Source organism: Orcinus orca, chromosome 5, assembly GCF_937001465.1.
Source record: "Orcinus orca chromosome 5, mOrcOrc1.1, whole genome shotgun sequence".
Classification (NCBI taxonomy): domain Eukaryota; kingdom Metazoa; phylum Chordata; class Mammalia; order Artiodactyla; family Delphinidae; genus Orcinus; species Orcinus orca.
In genome coordinates this window covers 66,034,568-66,054,641 of record NC_064563.1, presented here as the reverse complement: position 1 = coordinate 66,054,641, position 20,074 = coordinate 66,034,568, and the positions used below count along the sequence as shown (strand labels likewise).

The 20,074-nt window shown below is 44.7% G+C and overlaps 1 protein-coding gene across 7 annotated transcripts in view; it reads left to right on the top strand.

The window, feature by feature from the left end:
- The window catches only part of ABCC5 (ATP binding cassette subfamily C member 5), an 88,590-nt gene that overhangs the window by 30,708 nt on the left and 37,808 nt on the right, over positions 1-20,074 (top strand). For 4 of the 7 annotated variants that reach the window (XM_033403145.2, XM_004278411.4, XM_033403146.2 and 1 more), the window contains exons 6-14: positions 2,873-3,106; positions 3,257-3,430; positions 4,042-4,189; positions 6,779-6,927; positions 7,335-7,442; positions 11,624-11,980; positions 15,591-15,662; positions 17,853-17,977; positions 18,097-18,169. In XM_033403145.2, coding sequence (XP_033259036.1) covers positions 2,873-3,106; positions 3,257-3,430; positions 4,042-4,189; positions 6,779-6,927; positions 7,335-7,442; positions 11,624-11,980; positions 15,591-15,662; positions 17,853-17,977; positions 18,097-18,169 — 1,440 coding nt within the window. Of the gene's footprint in view, positions 1-454; positions 2,105-2,872; positions 3,107-3,256; positions 3,431-4,041; positions 4,190-6,778; positions 6,928-7,334; positions 7,443-11,623; positions 11,981-15,590; positions 15,663-17,852; positions 17,978-18,096; positions 18,170-20,074 lie in introns of those variants that run through there. The other 3 variants (XM_033403154.2, XM_033403153.2, XM_033403152.2) reach the window with 3 other exon arrangements.

Genomic DNA, 20,074 nt, shown 5'->3' with positions numbered 1-20,074 from the left:
TCAAGACGATCTAAGGTTTCAGTGATGCCAGTGGACCACTGCTCTGCGCACGGTGTCCAAGGGTCACCATAGTGTTAATGGAGAGCCAGAATCCCTAAGGGTATGGTCCTGACCTACGATGAGTGACCAAATGGCTAAACTTGCAGAGGTGATTTGTGGCCTTCTTGGATTAAAACAGTTTTAAAAGACCAGGCCTGACCTATGATTTGTGTGTAAAGAATTAGCATCCGCCCTGTAGATCTGCAAGAGACGGCTCCCTCCTGCAGTGCTATCTCTTGGTGAATGCTAACTCTGCTCACGGGCCTTTTGGGGAAAGGACAGTGAAAAGCCTCTAGAGAGGTAAGTTTCCCACCCTTCCAACCTCTCTCCAGCTGCAGCTTGCTTGATGCTGTCAGGATCTGGATTTGGGGGGAGTGTCTCTGTAGTGGAACCAGTGACAGAAGCTGTTCTTTAGAATTTTCAGGATGGCTGTATTCTGCGGTCAGAATGAGAGAGTCAAGCTGGGCAGAATCTCTCGCCAAGAGTTCAGGTAAGGTAATGTTTATTCACTGGGAATGCTTTCCACAGCCAGACAACTATGCTGACAGTCTCAAGTTTTCTCCCAGTTTGTTTAAATTTAAATGATTAATTTGTAACCTTTTAAAACGAAATTTTGGTTAGATTTTTCATGAAAACCTTTTTTTTTCTTTGTTCCATACAAAATGGTTTGAAATGTAATTGTTTTTTAAAAAACCCCTATGTGTTGGAAATTCTTTAATCTGCTGTTTCCTCTTTTCCCTCCCCTTTGAAAGTTTTGCATAGTGTAAGCATTCATTTTGTCTTTCACCTTCCCTCTGCTCCTCCTCTCTGGGAGGTACTAATGCTATTACCTGGTGCTGAAAAATGGCACAATAAAGGTATGGGAAGGAAGGAACCCCAAACTACAACCTGCTGTCCTTTCACGCCTTCCTTTGGAGACTGCTCCGTCAGTGCCGAGGTGTGTGAGAAAATGCTTTACTGCACCGCCATCTTACTGAGTTGCTTCACGTGAGGAAAATGGGGTTTTGACCCTGCCACTCAGTGACTCAGTTCCACATTTTGGATTGCATACTGGAAAAGAAGCCAATCTTCTTGCTAGTAAACCAACAACCCAGCTGTATGCAGTGGTGACCCAAGCAATGGATATAAAACCTAAAAATCTGAGGGAGGGGAGAGGTGGGATACAATAGTTCTTGGAATCTGAAATCTCCTATTTATTTGATCAGGTTATTTACTGAGACTTGACATAAATCTGATTGGTGGGAATCTCTTAGGATCTAGTCGACATCTGATATTAATTTCCTCTCAGGAAAAGCAAGAAATACCGATTTACCCAGAGAGAGTCTGGGTTCTGGAATTCAGCATTAGCTGCTTCAGGACAATTGCTTCTGGCCTCCATTTTTATCTGTCATTCAAGCGCTGGTCTCCAGCTATAGTACCCTTTGCTATAAGGATCGGTGTAGATGGGTGAATGGGTTTCTCCTTAATTTTATTTTCTTCCTTCGGGGAGGGGGATTGATTTGGCTTTCTTTTGTTGTGGTTTGTTTTGTTTCATTTTTGGCAAGATCAACTTTAGCTGCAAGGACTCGAAAAGACTCTGAAGGATGCCACCCATTTTTCCTTGAGGCCTAGATTTTTGTATTCCCTCCTGAGCAGAGGTCACTCCTCACAGCCTAGTGAACCAATAGGACCAGTGATTTTAAGCAGAGCCAACTCTTTGGGGAGTTTTCAGTTTTGTTTTTTTAATTCTCTTTCCTTAGCAGCAAGGTCTTTATTCCTGGAGAATCTCCTCTATTGCAGGCTAACTGCAACTTCAGGAGCCCTAACCGATTAAGTGCTGTCAGCTTGATGCGCTACTCCGGACTCTGGAAACAGATATTGGTTCTATGCTGTAATTTCCACTGTGTGTAGTTAAAACAACAGTCGAGGCCAGACCTGTTGGCTGGCTAGCCCTGTATAACTCGACTCTGTATGTTCCCATGTATGTTACCGCAATGCTCCTCCTGTTGTACAGTGTCTGTGAGATGCTCTTTGAAGATGGTACTTTTTATTTTTTTCATATTCAATAAAAGTACATTACCTCCCACTTCCTGGTATTTAATCCTGTTGCTGAATGTGCCTCGTGTGAGTGTGTGCTCCGGCGTTGCAGGACCTCAGAGCTGGAGGTGGCACTCGGTGGTTCTTGGGGGCTGCTGCCTTCCCTCCCTGCAGGTGGTGTTAGACATGTGCTACCTGAGGTAACATGTTTTTGTTTTTGGGAGGGAGCGGGGAGTGTGGGAGGGCCCTGGGGAGGGTCTCTGGATTTTGAATAGTCAGCTTTGTTTGCTCTCTTCTGTACTATTAAACTGCCGATGTTTATTTTCAGGAATGTTTTGCAAATGCACTTCTCACTCTTCCCCAGTCCAACTGTAGGTACACTGTTCCTTTTTATCAAATAAGCACGTTTGAAACGATCCAAAAAAAAAAAAAAAAAGGGTCTTAATTTCATGTAAAGAAATGTATCATTGTGTGGAGATACTGGAAATAAGGTCAAATATATACTTTTTAATGACCGTGTGTTGAGAATGAATTTCAGCTCATGGACCGGTTTATGTTACATTAGAAAGAGTATGGGTTTTGGTGGTGTCCTGAAGGAAGAAAGTTTCAAATTAGACCTACCTCCTGCAAATTGCTCTGCGTAAATAGCTGCAGGTGGGCCGTCAGCAATAGTTGGTCCTCCGAGAAGGTCTTTCTCTGCTTAGGCACTTATCACTGTACAGTGGAGCTGCCTCCTCTTTCTAACTTAACATAAAACTGTGGCGTGGCGTGTGAGTGCCGTGGAGAAGCTGACGGTGGTGTGTGTTTCTCCCTGTAGGCCTTCGTGGTGAAACACCTCCTGGAGTACACCCAGGACACAGAGTCTAACCTCCAGTACAGCTTGCTGTTAGTCCTGGGCCTCCTCCTGACAGAAATCGTGCGTTCTTGGTCGCTTGCACTGACGTGGGCATTGAATTACCGAACTGGGGTCCGCTTGCGGGGGGCCATCCTGACCATGGCGTTTAAGAAGATCCTTAAGCTGAAGAACATTAAGGAGAAGTCCGTGGGTGAGGTGAGCGAGGGGTGTTGGCTTCAGGGCAGAGAGAAAGCTCCCAACCTGAGCTTCTTCCTTCCCTTGGGTCCCCGTTCTGTCCTTCCTCTTCCTCCTGAGGCAGTGCCTGCGTCCTCGCAGTGTCCACTCACTGCTCTTTGTGTCTCGTAGCTCATCAACCTGTGCTCCAACGACGGACAGAGGATGTTCGAGGCAGCTGCCGTTGGCAGCCTGTTGGCTGGAGGACCTGTTATTGCCATCTTGGGCATGATTTATAATGTAATTATTCTGGGACCAACAGGCTTCCTGGGATCAGCTGTTTTTATCCTCTTTTATCCTGCAATGGTGAGTAAGCTTCCTTACCGTATTTTGGCAGCTTCTCTTCAGATGAATTACTTCCACTGGGCTATATATAGTAGGCACCACCGAGGTATCACATCCTTGATTGGAAATTTCCTTTAAGCAGGTACCTGGTTTGGAAATGTCTGGAAAGAGCTAGACAGTGTTCAATCCATACAGGCAGCATTTTGACTTCAGAGGACGTCACATGTCACTTGAATAAAGGCAGTCGCTCCTAAGTGAGATTTAAAAAGAGGGAGTGTGAGTGAAGGAGGTCATCAGGTGAACCCTGCTTTCCCCAGGTAACGCAGGAGAGCTTGAGTCATGCCACCTCAAGGTGATGCTAACTAATATGGCTCTCCCGCTTCCCTTTGGTAGCATAGATATCTGTGATTACTCTGAGGACAAATATTTACTTGTCTTAACTTTCTTCCACAGGATAAGAGTCAAATACTATTTGATTATCATTTAATAGACCACTTTTATTAAAAAGCAGTATAACCACGGGATGCTCACTTTATTTATAATAACCTTAAGCGGATTTATCTCCCAGAGAGACTAGACGGTTCTAACTCTGAATAAGCTGTGATTTGGCATGACATCGCTTTTCCTTTCAGATGTTTGTATCACGGATCACTGCATATTTCAGGAGAAAATGTGTGACCATCACAGATGACCGTGTCCAGAAGATGAATGAAGTCCTTACCTACATTAAATTTATTAAAATGTATGCCTGGGTCAAAGCATTCTCTCAGAGTGTACAAAGTGAGTTTAAAGACTTCATATGGGTAAATGGTAGAAGGATGTTGGCTTCTGTGCTTCCTGAGCACATTAGCTCCTGGGAATCCTAATGTCATAGGATCATAATACCTTATGTCCTTAATACTAGCCTATGAGCTTTACGTTGATAGGGATCTTAGAGACTGGCACCCATAACCTCATCTCACAAATGAGGAAATTGAGACTTGAGAAAATTGTGATTTTTCCCAAGATAACTCAGCTGGTTATGAGTAATTCATTCAGTTTCAAAGCCCCCTATCTATACTCTCATCCAGCCCGTAATTTTCTGGTCTGGCCATGAGGACATCACAGAAAACAGTATCAAGTGGCGGCTGAGAGCGCCACTTCTGCCCCCACCACTCTGTGCGTGCATGCGCACTACGGGTAGGTGGGTGTGAGACCCTGGGGGTAGTGCTGGGAGAAGGGCTAGGCTGGAGGTCAGGACAGCTGGACTCTGGGCCTCGCTCTGCCACTCACTCACAGGGGTTTTTAATTTGGTTTCTTTTCAAATAATTGATTTGTGTTGAGTCACAAGGTTCTCAGTGCCTGCCCCGATCCTGATCCGTAAATTCATTGCAGACATAAACATGTCGTATGTAAATGCCACAAAGTTTGGAGGAATAATTAGCACATTAGCTGGGCATTCCAAAAGATCTCAACAAAAGTTGAAATCTTGGGCCCTAAAAAAGGTGAATTTAAGAAAAATATATTTAAAGGCACTTTAGGGGACTTCCCTGGTGGCACAGTGGTTAAGAATCCTCCTGTCAATGCACGGGACACGGGTTCAAGCTCTGGTCCGGGAAGATCCCACATGCCATGGAGCAACTAAGCCCGTGCACCACAACTACTGAGCCTGCACTCTAGAACCCACAAGTCACAACTACTGAGCCTGTGTGCCACAACTACTGAAGCCCACACGGCTAGAACCCGTGCTCTGCAACAAGAGAAGCCACCGCAATGAGAAGCCCGCGCACCACAACAAAGAGCAGCCCCCGCTTGCTGCAACTAGAGAAAGCCCTAGCGCAGCAACGAAGACCCAACACAGCCATAAATAAATAAATAAATAAAATAAATATTTAAAGGCACTTTAGAGTTCAAATGAGAAGACATAGTTACATTTAAATTTAATTTAAATATAAAAGATATGGCTGTTCATTGACCATAATCTCACAGTGAGCTAACCTGAATATGATCCAGTTAAAAAGTTGGTGCAGGGGACTTCCCTGCGGTCTAGTGGTTAAGACTTCGCGCTTCCACCGCAGGGGGTGTGGGTTCCGTTCCTGGTCAGGGAACTAAGATCCCACATGCTGTGTGGCGTGGCCAAAAAATAAAAAAGTAAAAAGAAGTTTAAAAGTTGGTGCAATTTTGGGTTGAATAGAAATACAGTGTTCAGATCAAGGAAGCTGTTTTATTTTCACTGCTTGGTTTGTTGACTAAACCTTCAGGAACATTGTGTCCACTTCATAAACTTTAGTTATGAGTGGTCAGAAGCATCCAGCAGTGGATTAGGCTCCTTCTTTAAGTAGTGAGTTTGTTGCCAATAGAATGGAACAATTGGGTGCTAACAGGACATCTGCCAAACCTGTTGGCAGGGTCACCAATGATAGTCCCTTCCGGCTCTCAGATTCTAATTTTCTCAGTTTTATAATCTTCTTTCTGTGACTCCACTCATCCTTCAGCCCCTGACTTTGGTATCTTTACCTGTGTGTTTTAGCTTGAAAAGAGCATCCTTGCTCATTATAGACTTGGGCAAGTTATGTGATACATGTTAAAGCAATGAGTTGAATTTTTTAAAACTATGACTTGAGAGCTGGCTCTCAATATATTTCCCAGTGTTTGGGAGAGTGGTAATACCTTTAAAGGTCAGTTCATAGTCTCCCAGAAAAATTGCTTTTATGTTTGAAAATTTTTTGAAAATACCTCACCGCTTTATTGTCATACCTCTTACTCCCTGGTTTTTTGTACTCCATGGTTGCTCTGATAATAAGGTTGTCAGTTTTATAAATATTTAAGAAAAATCATTCTGCTTACAAAAATTGTATTTCACTCATCTTCTTCCAATCACCCTTACTGCTTCTTGTGTGAAAGCCTCTATTCTAGCACCAACATACATACAGTAGACACCCTAGTAAATCTTAGTTCCTTTTTAATTCTCCATTACCGTTGTATAGTCTTTCTTATAAGTACTTAACCTAGAAATAAACAACCAGGGAAGCAAACAAAACTGCCACTAGCAGATATGATTCATGTGTTCATTCCTTTTAAACAAAAGAAATTTGCAAAAAGAATTAGACTAAGGCAGAAGATGATCATTGTACTGAGAAGTAGTGACTGTTTTCTGTTAGATTCATTCCTGTGACTTGATGCATTTCAAACCTCAAGCTTGTGTGCCAGCTTTTGTGATTGTAATTGATGGCCGTATTGACCTAGTTTTTTGCATCGTAAATGTTACAGGGTCGTTTTAAAACCTATGGTGGCTGAAGACCTACCAAGTCTTGTTTGGTGACAGAGGAGCAATATCCCATGGTTTCTTTCGACTTGCTTTTTAGAAACTGGCTTGCTTTTTATTCTTAGAAATCCGAGAGGAGGAACGTCGGATGTTGGAAAAAGCCGGGTACTTTCAGAGCATCACCGTCGGTGTGGCTCCCATTGTGATGGTGATCGCCAGTGTTGTGACCTTCTCTGTTCACATGACCCTTGGCTTTGATCTGACAGCAGCACAGGTCAGTGAGCCCTCAGGGCTTGGGGACGTTTTAGAAATACCACATATAGAGATGCTCTGGTCCTCTGGTGACTAGATTTGGATTTCTTTCATTCATGCGGTTAATCTGAGAAGTGGAAGAGTGAGGATTTAGCCCCAGTGCACAAATAAGTGTACGGGTTGTTTTACAACTTTGGGTTTAATTCTGAAAATACAGGTCATTGTTTGATTCAGATTCACTGAGAATTTTAATTAGAGGTCTCAAAAACTCTACCTTAAAAAATATATATCTGAAATATATCTGACTCTTACCAACATTTGACAGTCAAGTTACAGCCCTCCTTAAACCTGAAAGGAAATTGATGACGTCGTGTTACTTTAGTCGCATAGCCTCATCAGGCTCAGTTTCTTCTCTTTTCCTATTTTCAGGCTTTCACAGTGGTGACTGTCTTCAATTCCATGACTTTTGCTTTGAAAGTTACACCGTTCTCAGTAAAGTCCCTCTCAGAAGCATCCGTTGCTGTCGACAGATTTAAGGTAAGTGGCTCCCTTCCCTCCTCCGTGTCGGGAGCTGTGGCAAAACTAACTGCTGCCTTTATTCCAATGGGCCACATGGGCTGGCTGCACTTGGCTTTTTTCACCTTTAGCCTTTCGGCAAGTTGGTAAGAAAGGGGGCAGTGGAGGAGGCTCAGGGGACCTTTTCAAAGAAATATGAATTTTTACCTTTTGTAGACAGCCTAGTTCTGGGCTTCCAAAATTTCAGTGTTCCCCTTCAGAGCTAGTCCCTTCTGCCTGGACCTAACATGGATATATGTTATAATTTACTGGGTCTTTAAGTGATTCAAACCTAGGCAATTAGAATTATCAGGAGGCTGTCAGCTTTTTCTCACCTTGATCTGCATCTACCTCTACCAAAATACTGTCGGGAATAAGCTCTTTTTGATTCTTTTCCCTGCCCTGTGGTTGCCACTCATGATACAGGTAATGCAGTGACATGGGAATAGTCATAAGACTAGATCATACTGAGAACTGCAGTTAAGTACGTATCAGGGTTTTTTTTTTTCCTTGCAGGTGGTTAGTTGATTGTGCCTTGACTGTGTTTTTTGTGCCTTCAGAATAATACAAATACATGATACAAGAGGTAGATATATTTGGGAGGGTGGAGGGAGATAGATATTTGAAAGTGGTTAATACTTAAAAAAAAAAAATGTCCAGCACCTGTGTGGCTGGACTCTCTTGACAAAGCCACTGCAGAGAGTAGCTCCTGCTAATTCTTCTTGGCTGCTGAGAGCAATACAAAAGCAAGGTCTTGAAGGCTTGAAGCTCAGGTGTTTGAGGGATTAATATCATCACCTTAGGTGTTCAGCAGAAAACAAATTGGGTTTTCCTCTTAAGAAGCATGGAGAATAGCTTCCCAAGATTTATTTATATTTTACTTGTTTATGGTTAACCAGGTGAATTTTGTTTGGTCAAGAAAGCTAGTCCTCAAGAATGTGCCCCCCGACCCTAGCCCCAAGCCCTCCCTCGCCCCAGCCTGGCTACTAGAAGGCCAAGATCCAGAGCCACGTGAAAAGAAATGGTCTAATTGTAATCAGAGCCTTATTTTGCAGAACGCACAATATCTAGTTTTTAAGAACGCAGATTTTTTTTTTGTAAATTTAAAAAATCTTATTGGCTCTATTCAGTGATTCATGAATTGGGCAACATCCAATCTAGCAACCAGAAGGAGCTCCGAGAAGCTGTACAAGATGAAAGACTTTTATAGGTAGAAGGGAGCAGGAACAAGGAAGTTCTTCTAGGCAGAAAATCGCATTGGTTATTACAAGGTTACTTTCCTTTAGGGGATGGCAGGGGTCTATCAGGCAGGTTACCTAACTAGTGCTGATCAGGTGATTCCTGATTGACTTGTTTAATATTCCATTTCTGGGAGAGCTGAAACTATAGTTAAGTCTCAGTTTGGTGACATGGGGCTTAGCATAAGTGACTCCATTTGGGGCCTGTTGTCTTGTTTATAACAGCCCACAGGAAGCAGACCAGAGCTCATCCTAAATGGATCAATTTCCTCCTAAAAGAAAAACGCAACATTTTATATAAGATTTAACCAAGACCTAGAGTCTCATAATATAATATTCAAAATGCCCAGGATACAATCCAACATTACTCTGCATACAAAGAAAGTCTAGATACTGAGATGACCCAAATGTTGGAATTATCAGAAAAAGACCTTAGAAATGAAAAGGTAGAAAGTCTCAGCAGAGAAATAGAAGATATAGAAAATAACCAAATAAAAAAATTTTAAGATAAGAAAATATATTAATCAAAATTTGAAAATATATTGGATGGACTTAGTAGCAGAATGCAGGTGACAAAGGAAGTCTGTGAACTTGAAGATAGATCAGTTGAAATTATCTGTGATAAGCAGAATGTCCACCCCTAAGGCAGATGTTTTGGGCATAAATTTGTCCCCCTATTTGTTTCTCTGTCCTTTTTAGTGAATGGCTTTGGTGGCATTTTGGACGAAGGAATAGGAATTTATAGTACAGATTGTTCACACACCACCCCAACCCCCTTATTTCTCGAGAGCTCTCTTCTTTTCACTTACTAGTGAGAACCTGTTTTAGCAGGTGGCTTCTCACGCTACAGATCCTTCCTCTATCCAGGAAGCTTCAGAGTTAATAATAGAAGCAAAATCACCCCCAGCTCTGTTGTATGCCTCATGAGAATGAGTCTCATTCTAGCTAATTCCTCTTGGCAAATCTCCTCCTTCGCCCCCGCCTCCACTTCTGGGAGGATGATAACTTTAGAAAGGCAGTGAGAAGCCACCTTGTAACTTTTCTGATAAGACAGTCACCAGTATAGTGTTGCCAGGTTTAGCAAATAAAAACACAGGTCACCCAGTTAAAACTGCATGAGACGTACTTATACTAAAAGACTATTCATTATTTATCTGGAATCAAAATTTAACTAGGCATCCTGTATTTTATCTGGCAACCCTATGAGTAGTCTCTCCTCTTCTGCTCAAAAGATACATTCTGATTTGATTGCTTCAGTGAGTGAGAGTAGTGTTTTGATGTAAAGTTGAGGTTTATGGTTTATGTATCTCTAAGATTCTGTTGTCCTCGCAGGTGCAAATCCAAGTAGATATAAATTTAGGTGTGTGGGGCGCTTGTGTGCCTCAGCATGTCCAGGCAGAGTGACCTGAAGCTGAAATCCTTCTGGGAGGAGTGAGGGGCTGCAGGGAGCCTGTGGGAAGGGAAAGTGTGGACGAGCTGTGCAAGCCAGAGACACTAGCATAGTTTTTATAGTGCATGAGGCCTACAAGACCCATTTAGTAACTCTTTAGGAGAGAGAAATGATAGGAATTCTGTCAGCATATGGTTTCACTCTGTGAAGGTGGGCAGAATATTTCGCATGTTATTCTCAGCCCAGTCTCTTAGGAAGGCTCTGAGCAAATGAAACCAATGGCTCTTTTCAGAAAACTGAACTTTAAAAAAAACACTACTTTTTTTAAAGGTTGACCAAGAGTGAAGATTATCTAGGAGATTTAGAAACATGACATTTCTGGGAAGATCAGGGATTGGGAATGGATAGGAGACGGGGCAATTTAGGGATGCAAAGAGCAAGCTTAGGATTTAGGAGAAAGAGCTTGCTCTTAGGCAAGGGGATTATATGGTACATTTAATAGCACCTGCAAACTTCAAAATAGTTAGGGGTTCTCGGTAACTAAGCAAAGAGTCCTGCCATTAAAAGCCATCTTTTCTCTAAAGACTTTCTAACGTTTAAAAAAAATTTTAATCGTACTGGGAATCCAACTGGGATAGCACCCTATAGGGAATATCACTGGGTTAAGGGAGGTGTCAGAAGTGGGTTCAAAGTCATGGGCACATGTTGGTCCTGGGCAGAGGTTTATTATGGTCACTGTTTCAGATCTAATTTCAGAGACATTTAGTTTTTCAAGCATTCCATTTCTCTTGCCCTGATATACCTCAGTGGGACTTGGGGAATGAGTGGGAGGGAAGAGTCTTTCTTTCTTCCCAAGGATGTTTCCGAGGGAGATACCCTTCCCTTCCACGCAAGCCCTTTGTTTGAATTCTCACAAGTTCCGAGGCAGGACTTGGAAGACATGAGAACTTGTTGGCGAGAAGATGTACTCCGCCGTCAATAGAACCTTAGGTACTCCTTTCTAACCGGAGCGAGCTAGGCCTGGTCACAATCTCAGCTCTGCCTCTCCCCCTGACATGTGCACGAGGGAAGTGCCTAGGCTTGGGGGTTCTGCAGGAGTGGTCTGGAAGGCAGACAGAGTGATGAGGGTCTGAGCAGGGGAGCAGCGTGGCTGCCCTTTGGTTTCCCTGCTTGCATTTTACTACCTGCTACTCAGCGACTCATGAGTGAGAACAGGGGCTGCAGACCAGTCAGTTAAATAGCCCTTGGCCCACATTAGACTGGTGGAAAAGGAAAGAGTAGTTTAGCATGTAACTGGTAGCGTCGAGTGTTGGGCCAGTTAAGTAGGCCCCTGTCCATCCCGAGGGTGTCCCCACACTCCCGTGACCTCTCCGTGGGCCTGAGGCTGGGCTACACTAATGAGCTACCTTTTGCCCTTCAGCTTCCTTCCACTGTATAGCCTGATGTGTTTTGCTTCGTGAGTGTACGCCCTAGGCTTGTCTCCCTGGTCTTGATCCAGTGTCTCATCTTTGCACCTCTCTCACAACTCCTATCAGAGTTTGTTTCTAATGGAAGAGGTTCACATGATACAGAAAAAACCAGCCAGCCCTCACATCACGATAGAGATGAAAAATGCCACCTTGGCATGGGACTCCTCCCACTCCAGTCTCCAGAACTCACCCAAGCTGACCCCCAAAACGAAAAAAGACAAGAGGGCTGCCAGGGGCAAGAAAGAGAAGGTGAGGCAGCTGCAGCCCACTGAGCATCAGGCGGTGCTGGCAGAGCAGAAGGGCCACCTCCTCCTGGACAGTGACGAGCGGCCCAGTCCTGAGGAGGAAGAGGGCAAGCACACCCACCTGGGGAACCTCCGCCTGCAGAGGACGCTGTACAACATCGACTTGGAAATTGAAGAGGTAACCATCTACCAGGTGTCTATCCTGGCAGGGGTAGGCAGCTGCCAGTCCTTTTAGCAAAGGGCTTTCTCTCTGGGAGTGGTTTTGAACTAAAGAGCAGATCTGACCAGTTCCACCTCTAGAAGGGATATTTAGGCATTTAACAATAGAAATGAATAACAACTGCTCTCATGAGATACTCATTTTATAAGCAAGGAAATGAAGCATTCGAGCGGGTTTTCCACAATTTTGCCCTGAATAGATTTGATTTAGTTGTATGTGAGCTGTAATAATAATTTCTAGTTATTGTAGCTCTGCGTGAGCTTCTTATTAGCACTGGGCTGTGCATAGCACGGAACCTGACGTATAATAGGTACTCTCAGTGATGCTGTGCTCAGCAATTCTATCGTAACTTTATTTTTTAAGGAAAGGATCGTTATGGTATATGATGTCACGGCCCAGGTAACACAGGACTAGAGTCTCCCACAGGTCCTCCTATAGAGAGTGGCTGCCATAGACACTTCAGGTTTAAGGCTTTTAAAATACAGAATGTGACTGGGAGCCAGCGCCATGTTGAGGGCTGCAGCAGCCAGAGGGTCCCAGGTGTATATATATCTACTCATTCCATTTTTGAGTGCCAGCTCCCTGCCAGGCACTGTTACAGAGTTGTGGATAGAGCAGTGAAAAACCAAATAGGCCCAAATCCCTGCCCCCCTGGAGTTTACCTTCTTCTGAGCAAAGATAGATGGTAAACAAGTAAAAGGGCTACGAAGAAAGGGGATAGAGTGCTTGCTGGGGGGGGGGGGGGGAGCAGGTGTGGTCAATTTAAATAGGCCTCTTAAGGGAGGCCTCATTTAAACTAATATCCCACCTGCCATGCGGCCCAGCCAAAAAAAGAAAAAAAAAAGTAATAACAGGCATAATGCATTTGTTACAAATTGAAGGCTTCTGACAACCCTGCATCAAGGAAGCCTGTAGGCATTTTTCCGTCAGCATTTGCTTACTTCATGTCGCTGTCACGTTTTGGTAATTCTCAAAATATTTCAAACCCTCCACCAGGAAAATGATTATGACTCATTGAAGACTCAGATGATGGTTAGCATTTTTTAGTAATAAAGTGTTTTTAAATTGGTATTTACATTGTTTTTCTTAGACATAATGTAATTGCACGTTTAGTAGACTAAAGTATAGCGTAAACATAACTTATATCTACACCGGGAAACCAAAACATTCGTGTGACTCGCTTCATTGCGATATTTGCTTTACTGCGGTGGTCTGGAAGCAGACCCACAATATGTCCAAGGTATGCCTGTATTTGAGCAAAGGCTTGAAGGAGCAAGCCATATGGATACGTGGAGGAAGAAGAGCATTCAGGCAGAGGGAACAGAAGCACAAAGGCCCCGAGTGTGCAGCGTGCCTGTCACAAGAGCAGAGTGAGCATGGGAGAGAGGGGAGGGTGCTGAGGGCAGAGAGGCTTGGGGTGCCAGAGCCTCCTGGAATGATTTCCGCTTTACTCTGAATGGATAGAGAAGCCGTTAGAGGGTTTGGAGGAGAAGAGTGATGCGATCTGACTTACGTATGAAGAGAATCATTCTAGCTTCTGGATTCAGAAGAGTATGTAGGGAAACAAGGAGGGAAGTGAGAAGAACCAAGGAAAAACATAAGAGTTTTCTGGACCAAGGGTGGTGGTAATGGAGGTGGTAAGGAATGTTCATCTACTTAATTGGAAGTGGGCTTAGGGGGTACTAATGCGGTGTGAGGCCTGTTACACAGATCCAGAGCTGGACTAAAGGGAAAACAAAAAGCTCCCAGCTCTTGGAAGCTATAGATAAGAGCTGGGGGAGATGGTCCTCTATGAGACCACCTGCAACAACTAGCATGGTTCATCCCTGGCAGGCACACAAGTCAGTTTTTATAGCTCCAATTAACTTTTTAAAAAATTAATTAATTAATTTTTAAATTTTTGCCTGTGTTGGGTCTTTGTTGCTGCGCAAGGGCTTTCTCTAGTTGTGGCGAGCGGGGGCTACTCTTCGTTGCGGTGCACGGGCTTCTCATTATGGTGGCTTCTCTTGTTGCAGAGCATGGGCTCTAGGCTCACGGGCTTCAGTAGTTGTGGCACACGGGCTCAGTAGTTGTGGCTCGCGGGTTCTAGAGCGCAGGCTCAGTAGTTGTGGCGCACAGCCTTAGTTGCTCCGCGGCATGTGGGATCTTCCCGGACCAGGGCTCAAACCCCTGTCCCCTGCATTGGCAGGCAGATTCTTAACCAGTGCGCCACCAGGGAAGTCCAGACTTCAATTAACTTTTAACAGCAGGCTCCTTATTTAATAACGATTATCTTGATTGAGGCAACTATATCACATCGCTGATCAGCTCTATTAGAGGATTATTCCTTGTAATCAGCTGAAATTTACTCTTCTCCTTTCTATCTGTTGATCCTCCTTCTGCCCTTTACCATCCACGTTCACATGACAGACCTTTAGCTATTTGAAGAGATACCACAATTCCCCCAGCCCCCCCTTTAGGGAAGAGGTAGGAAGTTAATATTCACCTGATGTCTTCTGTGCCCCAGGCACTTACTTCATTGTTGACATCTTTAGTGACCATTTAGTCATCGGAACAGCGTTTTCTCTGTTTTAACCTGACCGACCTGAGCAGAGTCTGAGCCTGTGACTTGGTCTCCTCATCATGACCGGGCTGTAATCTTTCAACTTCCTGAACCATGTCAAAAACTTTGTCCATTATACTTTTATTAAGTACCAGACACTGTGTTTGGTCCTGCAAGGATGGCTCCTTCCAAGTTGCTCAAAGCTCAGTTAGAGAGACAGTATTCATTTAAGTAATAAGACCAAGTCCACACAATTGGAAAGTGCTGGTGGAGCTGGGATTCAAATCAAGACCTGTCTGCCTCCAGAATCCACGCTCTTTCCACACCACCACTCTCCGTGCCTCTCCTCGCTGCCAGTCTTGAGGCAACAGAGTGTTGCTGAACAAGTGGCCCTGTTAATATCATGTCTGTTCTTGAAAACGTTTAACACTGCCCATGGAGAACTCATCATTTTGCCTGAGGATATTCAGTTAATCACAGGCTTGGTTTTCCACTTTCATGTGGGATTGATGGTAAAAATATGCCCTCAGATTCTTGGAGGTGTTTTGTAGAAAAATGGAAACAACAGTGCACAGTGCACATAATTTTTATGAAAATGATTTATAGACCCTGGAGAAAAAAATCATATAAAATAAAATGAAAATAAAGTAATTTTCAAGAGTCCTGTCCTCTTTTCCAAAAACAACAAGAAAAATAAACAAGTTATCAAAAAGCATGGGTTACCAACAAAGTAGGAAAGGGGGTAGGCCTTTCTAAAAGTGATGTGGGATACCTTAATGTCTGTCACATATTTAATTTTTCCAAAAGGCTTACACATCTGTTACCTCAGTGCATCCCCACAGAAACCCTATGACGTGGGTGGCTGATGAGGGAGAAAAGAGGTAAGTGACTTGCTGTGTCCTCAGGATGACATTCCCATAGTGATGGACTGTCGTTAACATTTTTTTCTTCAAAGAAATCCGAAGTCCTAGAGATGAATGGTCAGTAGTGCTTTAACGACCTTCCTCTCTCGTGTGCTTTGTTCAGGGTAAACTGGTTGGAATCTGTGGCAGTGTGGGAAGTGGAAAAACCTCTCTCATTTCATCCATTTTAGGCCAGGTAAGATTTTGTGATTGTCCTTGGCATTTTCTGCTTCTTTCTCTGGATTCTGCTTAGCCAGAGTCTCAGGAAAAATGAACTTATTTCCTGAAGAGAGTCAGGAAAGGTGGAAACAAAATGACCCTAGGTCTGTATCATACCCCGCCCCCTGCCTTTCCTACCCCTTAACAACAGCACTGTATCTGGAAGGGGGCTGAATGACTGATTGGTACCCAGCTGGAGTCATTTGTTTCTCTTGCCTTCTTTTATTCAGCATGTATTTACTGAGTGCCATAGGTATGCCGGACAGTGTGTTGGGAAATGTCAGAAGTAAGGGATGGACAGACTGCAGACTGCCAACAAATGGACCAGCCTCACCAGCCTCCCTCTCAGAGAGAGAGCCTTCAGGATTTGATCTAGAAGTAAAGACCCACTCCGTTTTCAGCCTAACCATTGAAAGAATTATGCCCTCAAGGAGTCCATGGTCTGGGACTTCCCTGGAGGTCCAGTGGTTAAGACTCCATGCTCCCACTGCAGGGGGCGCGGGTTTGATCCCTGGTTGCAGAATCAAGATCCCGCATGCCACGTGGCGCTGCCCCCCCAAAAAAAAAAAAAAAAGAGGAGTGTCCATGGTCTGATTGGGGTGCTGGGCCTTCTAGACACACAAGCACAGCACAGGGCAGTGAGTGAATAGTGCTCAGAGGGCCCAGAAGAAGGCTGTGAGCATTTGGATTAAACTAGCTTGACTTGTTGGGTGAGATGAGGATAAACTTAAGGTTATTCCTCCTGGTGGATGAAGTCCTCTGAGTCATTTTTCCATATTGAGGAAATTAAACAAATGGGAGAAGGGGCTGGGGAAGATTGTTTTGTGGAATATTTGGTCCTGTTCAGCGTCACTGTCACAGTTGATGGAGTTGTGGCTCTCCTCTAGAGCAGTGGTGCCCGGGGTGGTCTGAGGAAGCCTGTATTCAAATCATCTGGAGGTGCAGCTTCCCACCCACACCCGCTTCTGCCTTATGAGGCTGTACAGTGGTTGGGCTCAGCCAGTGGTCTTCGTAAAAAACCAAAGACCTCCTGTGTAATTTCTGATCATCAGCCAGATTTCAGGGCCAGTGATGAGAGATACAGGTGGAGTGAAGGGGAAGGAAGGGTTAGTGGGCAGCAGTTAAATTGAAAAATGAGTGGGTCTTTGCTTCTGGATCAAATCCTGACAGCCTTCTCTCTGACAGAGAGTCTGGGAATACCGGTCAGCCCTGCTTCTTTAGAGTGTAACTCTTTGTTGGCGGTCTGCAGTGTGGGGTGTTTGTACTGTAGCAGCCGAGAGAGCTGGATTTCCACAGTTAGACCCTCAGGGGGTTTCTGAACACTTGAGTGCGTTATCAGTGTACTTACCTGTTTGGGGGCAGTTGTGGTACTGCGTTACGGCCTGTGTGTGTACACTGTGCATTACCATGTTTGAGAGGACAAACTTGTATGTGCAGATTGGTTAATGAAACTGTTTCAAGCTATAGCATTCCTAACCCAAGACAAACGTCTACTGTTAGTTCCAAAAGGAACACTGAAAGAGCATAAAATGGGTAAATCGATTCATGTCGACCACTGCAATGGAAAACACAATTCAAAGCACATGGCTCATCATGTAGTCTCTTCATGTTGGAGGGGAGGGTCTGTCATCATTGTGTAGATACTCAGCAATACTAGTTGATGTCTAACTGGAATTTTTTTCCCCTCTGGTCTTCATTTTACAGAAGCAGCTGCTGTAGCCAACAGCCTGTATTAATTCTGTGGATGAGTTGACCTGCGCTCATCTTGAGGCAGGGACTAGCTCTAAATCTTTACAGCATACTCCCCAGGGGAATTCTGCAGGGGCCTTCTGCTTGTGCTTCCTTCAATTAGAACAGTTTGCAGTTAGGAAAAAAGGATAATAAAGTAGCGTATGGGTTGCTGAATGAAGTATTTGTTCATTCAAGTCATGGGTTATGCTGGGCTCCCATCACACGTAAGCAAGGAGAACTTTGATTTTCTTGACCGCTGTAGCTACTGCTGTAGCTTTGCTCTCTGTGGAACAAAGGTGAGGTCCAGATTTGGGTTCAAAAAGTATCCAAGGAAATTGCCAAGATTTTCAACTCCGCTGTGGAATGTCGGGGGTTCTGCTGGCTTAGGGTGATGGTTTTGCGTTGTGATGCCATTAGATGGTGTCTCTTTCCCTAGATGTCACTTCTAGAGGGCAGCATTGCAGTCAATGGAACCTTCGCTTATGTGGCGCAGCAGGCCTGGATCCTCAATGCCACTCTGAGAGACAACATCCTCTTTGGGAAGGCATTTGATGAAGAAAGGCAAGGAATGTTTGGTTTCTGTCATGCTTTCATCTTGGCTGTGTGAGACACAGACAGCCCGAGTCAGCAGGCTCTACCCCAACCGTGTCCCTGATGCTGGGTCTCTTTGTGTCCTTCAGATACAACTCTGTGCTGAACAGCTGCTGCCTGAGGCCTGACCTGGCTATCCTTCCCAACAGTGACCTGACGGAGGTACAAGTCTTCTGTCCCTGGTGGGCCAGGGTGTTCAGCAGAGAGGATTCTGGAAGATAGGTGGCAGGGCTATGCCAGAGCCACCTCCTAGGAGTGCATCTTAAATGCATGGGAGAAGAACCTACACGGGAGTTTTACTTTCTCTGGGACTTTATGTTAGGAAAGCATTTGGTCCTTAGGGCAGGAATATCAACACTACCTGGTTTTTTGTGTTTTTTGTTTGTTTGTTTTTGCTGTACACGGGACTCTCACTGTTGTGGCCTCTCCCGTTGCGGAGCACAGGCTCCGGACGCGCAGGCTCAGCGGCCATGGCTCACGGGCCCAGCCGCTCTGCGGCATGTGGGATCTTCCCAGACCAGGGCACGAACCCTTGTCCCATGCATCAGCAGGCAGACCCTCAACCACTGTGCCACCAGGGAAGCCCCAACACTACCTGTTTTAAGCATATAAATATTTCATGTCATGTGGATTTTAAACAAAATCCCATTGTTGGTTCAGAATTCATGTTTTCTACCCTATTCATTTTTTTTTTTTTTTTTTGCGTTATGCGGGCCTTTCACTGTCGTGGCCTCTCCCATTGTGGAGCACAGGCTCCGGACGCGCAGGCTCAGTGGCCATGGCTCACGGGCCCAGCCGCTCCGCAGCATGTGGGATCTTCCCGGACTGGGGCACGAACCCTTCCCCTGCATCGGCAGGCGGACTCTCAACCACTGCGCCACCAGGGAAGCCCCTACCCTATTCATTTTTAAAACCAAAGTCAAGCATGTGCTTGTTGAGCTTCTTCCCCTGAACTTCATTCTGCCAACTTCCTTACTCACACATGGTTTCTAGAGAGGCCTCTCCCTCTAGAAAGAAAGAGTCCTTAGCACAAACCCGCCTTTCTTTGCTTCTCTGCCCTGGAACAGTTCCCAGAGGCTTGTCTTTGGAACTGGCTAGTGCCTTCAGTGTTGACACTCACCTCCCATGACCTGTCCTGGAGGTTTCTGGGGCTGACTCTTTTATTCAGCTGACTTCAGTTTAAGCCCTCAAACCAGATTTGAATGGTTTGATTAGTTGACTGGTTCTCAGATCCTGGTCCCCTGATTAGCAGCAAATCAGTAGCATCACTGCAGATTCTCAGCCACACCCGAAACCTACTGAATCCAAGACTCTAAGGGTGGGGCTGCACAATATGTTTTAACAAGCCCTGCAGGTAATTCTCATACATGTTCTTATTTGAAAACCTCTGAATTAATTGAATTTTTTTTAAGGATAAGATTTTTTTAAAGATACAGAGCCAGTTGCCGTTTGACAATTGATTTTTTTTTCATTCGTTTATTTAGTAATATTTATTAAGTGCTTGTTATATGCCGGCTGCATGAGCAGAAGCTGCTGGGGGCACTGGGAATATAAAAGGAAAGGACAATAGTCTGTGTCCTCAAAAAGCTTACAATCGAGAGAGACATCCCGACAAATAGGCACAAAATAGGCTGATGAAAGAGTCCCCTTTCTTTTGGGTGTTAGTGGAGAGGGGGAGGGGAGACTTCACAGAGGAGAGGACACCAGAACTGAGCAGACACAGTATAGGAGAAGGCATGACAGTGGTGGTGTGTGTTCATAATAGACACACAACTGAAAATGCTCAGATCCCAGGGTATGGAAGGGGGATTGACACTGGAGACTGAGAGTTGCTGGGAAACCAGGTGGTAAAGGGCCTGCCTTGTCTGCCATATTTGGGGGCTTAGATTATGTTCTTTAGGACTAAGCAAGGGTGGGACATGGTCAGCTTTGTGTTTTGGAGAGGTCTTTCTGCCCATGGAGAATGGATTGTAGCGGGGCATCAAGAGGGCGTGTCGAGGCTCAGATACAGGATTGGTTAGGAACCAGATGGTGGTGGGAGGGGAGGGGGCATCCGGGCTGATGCCC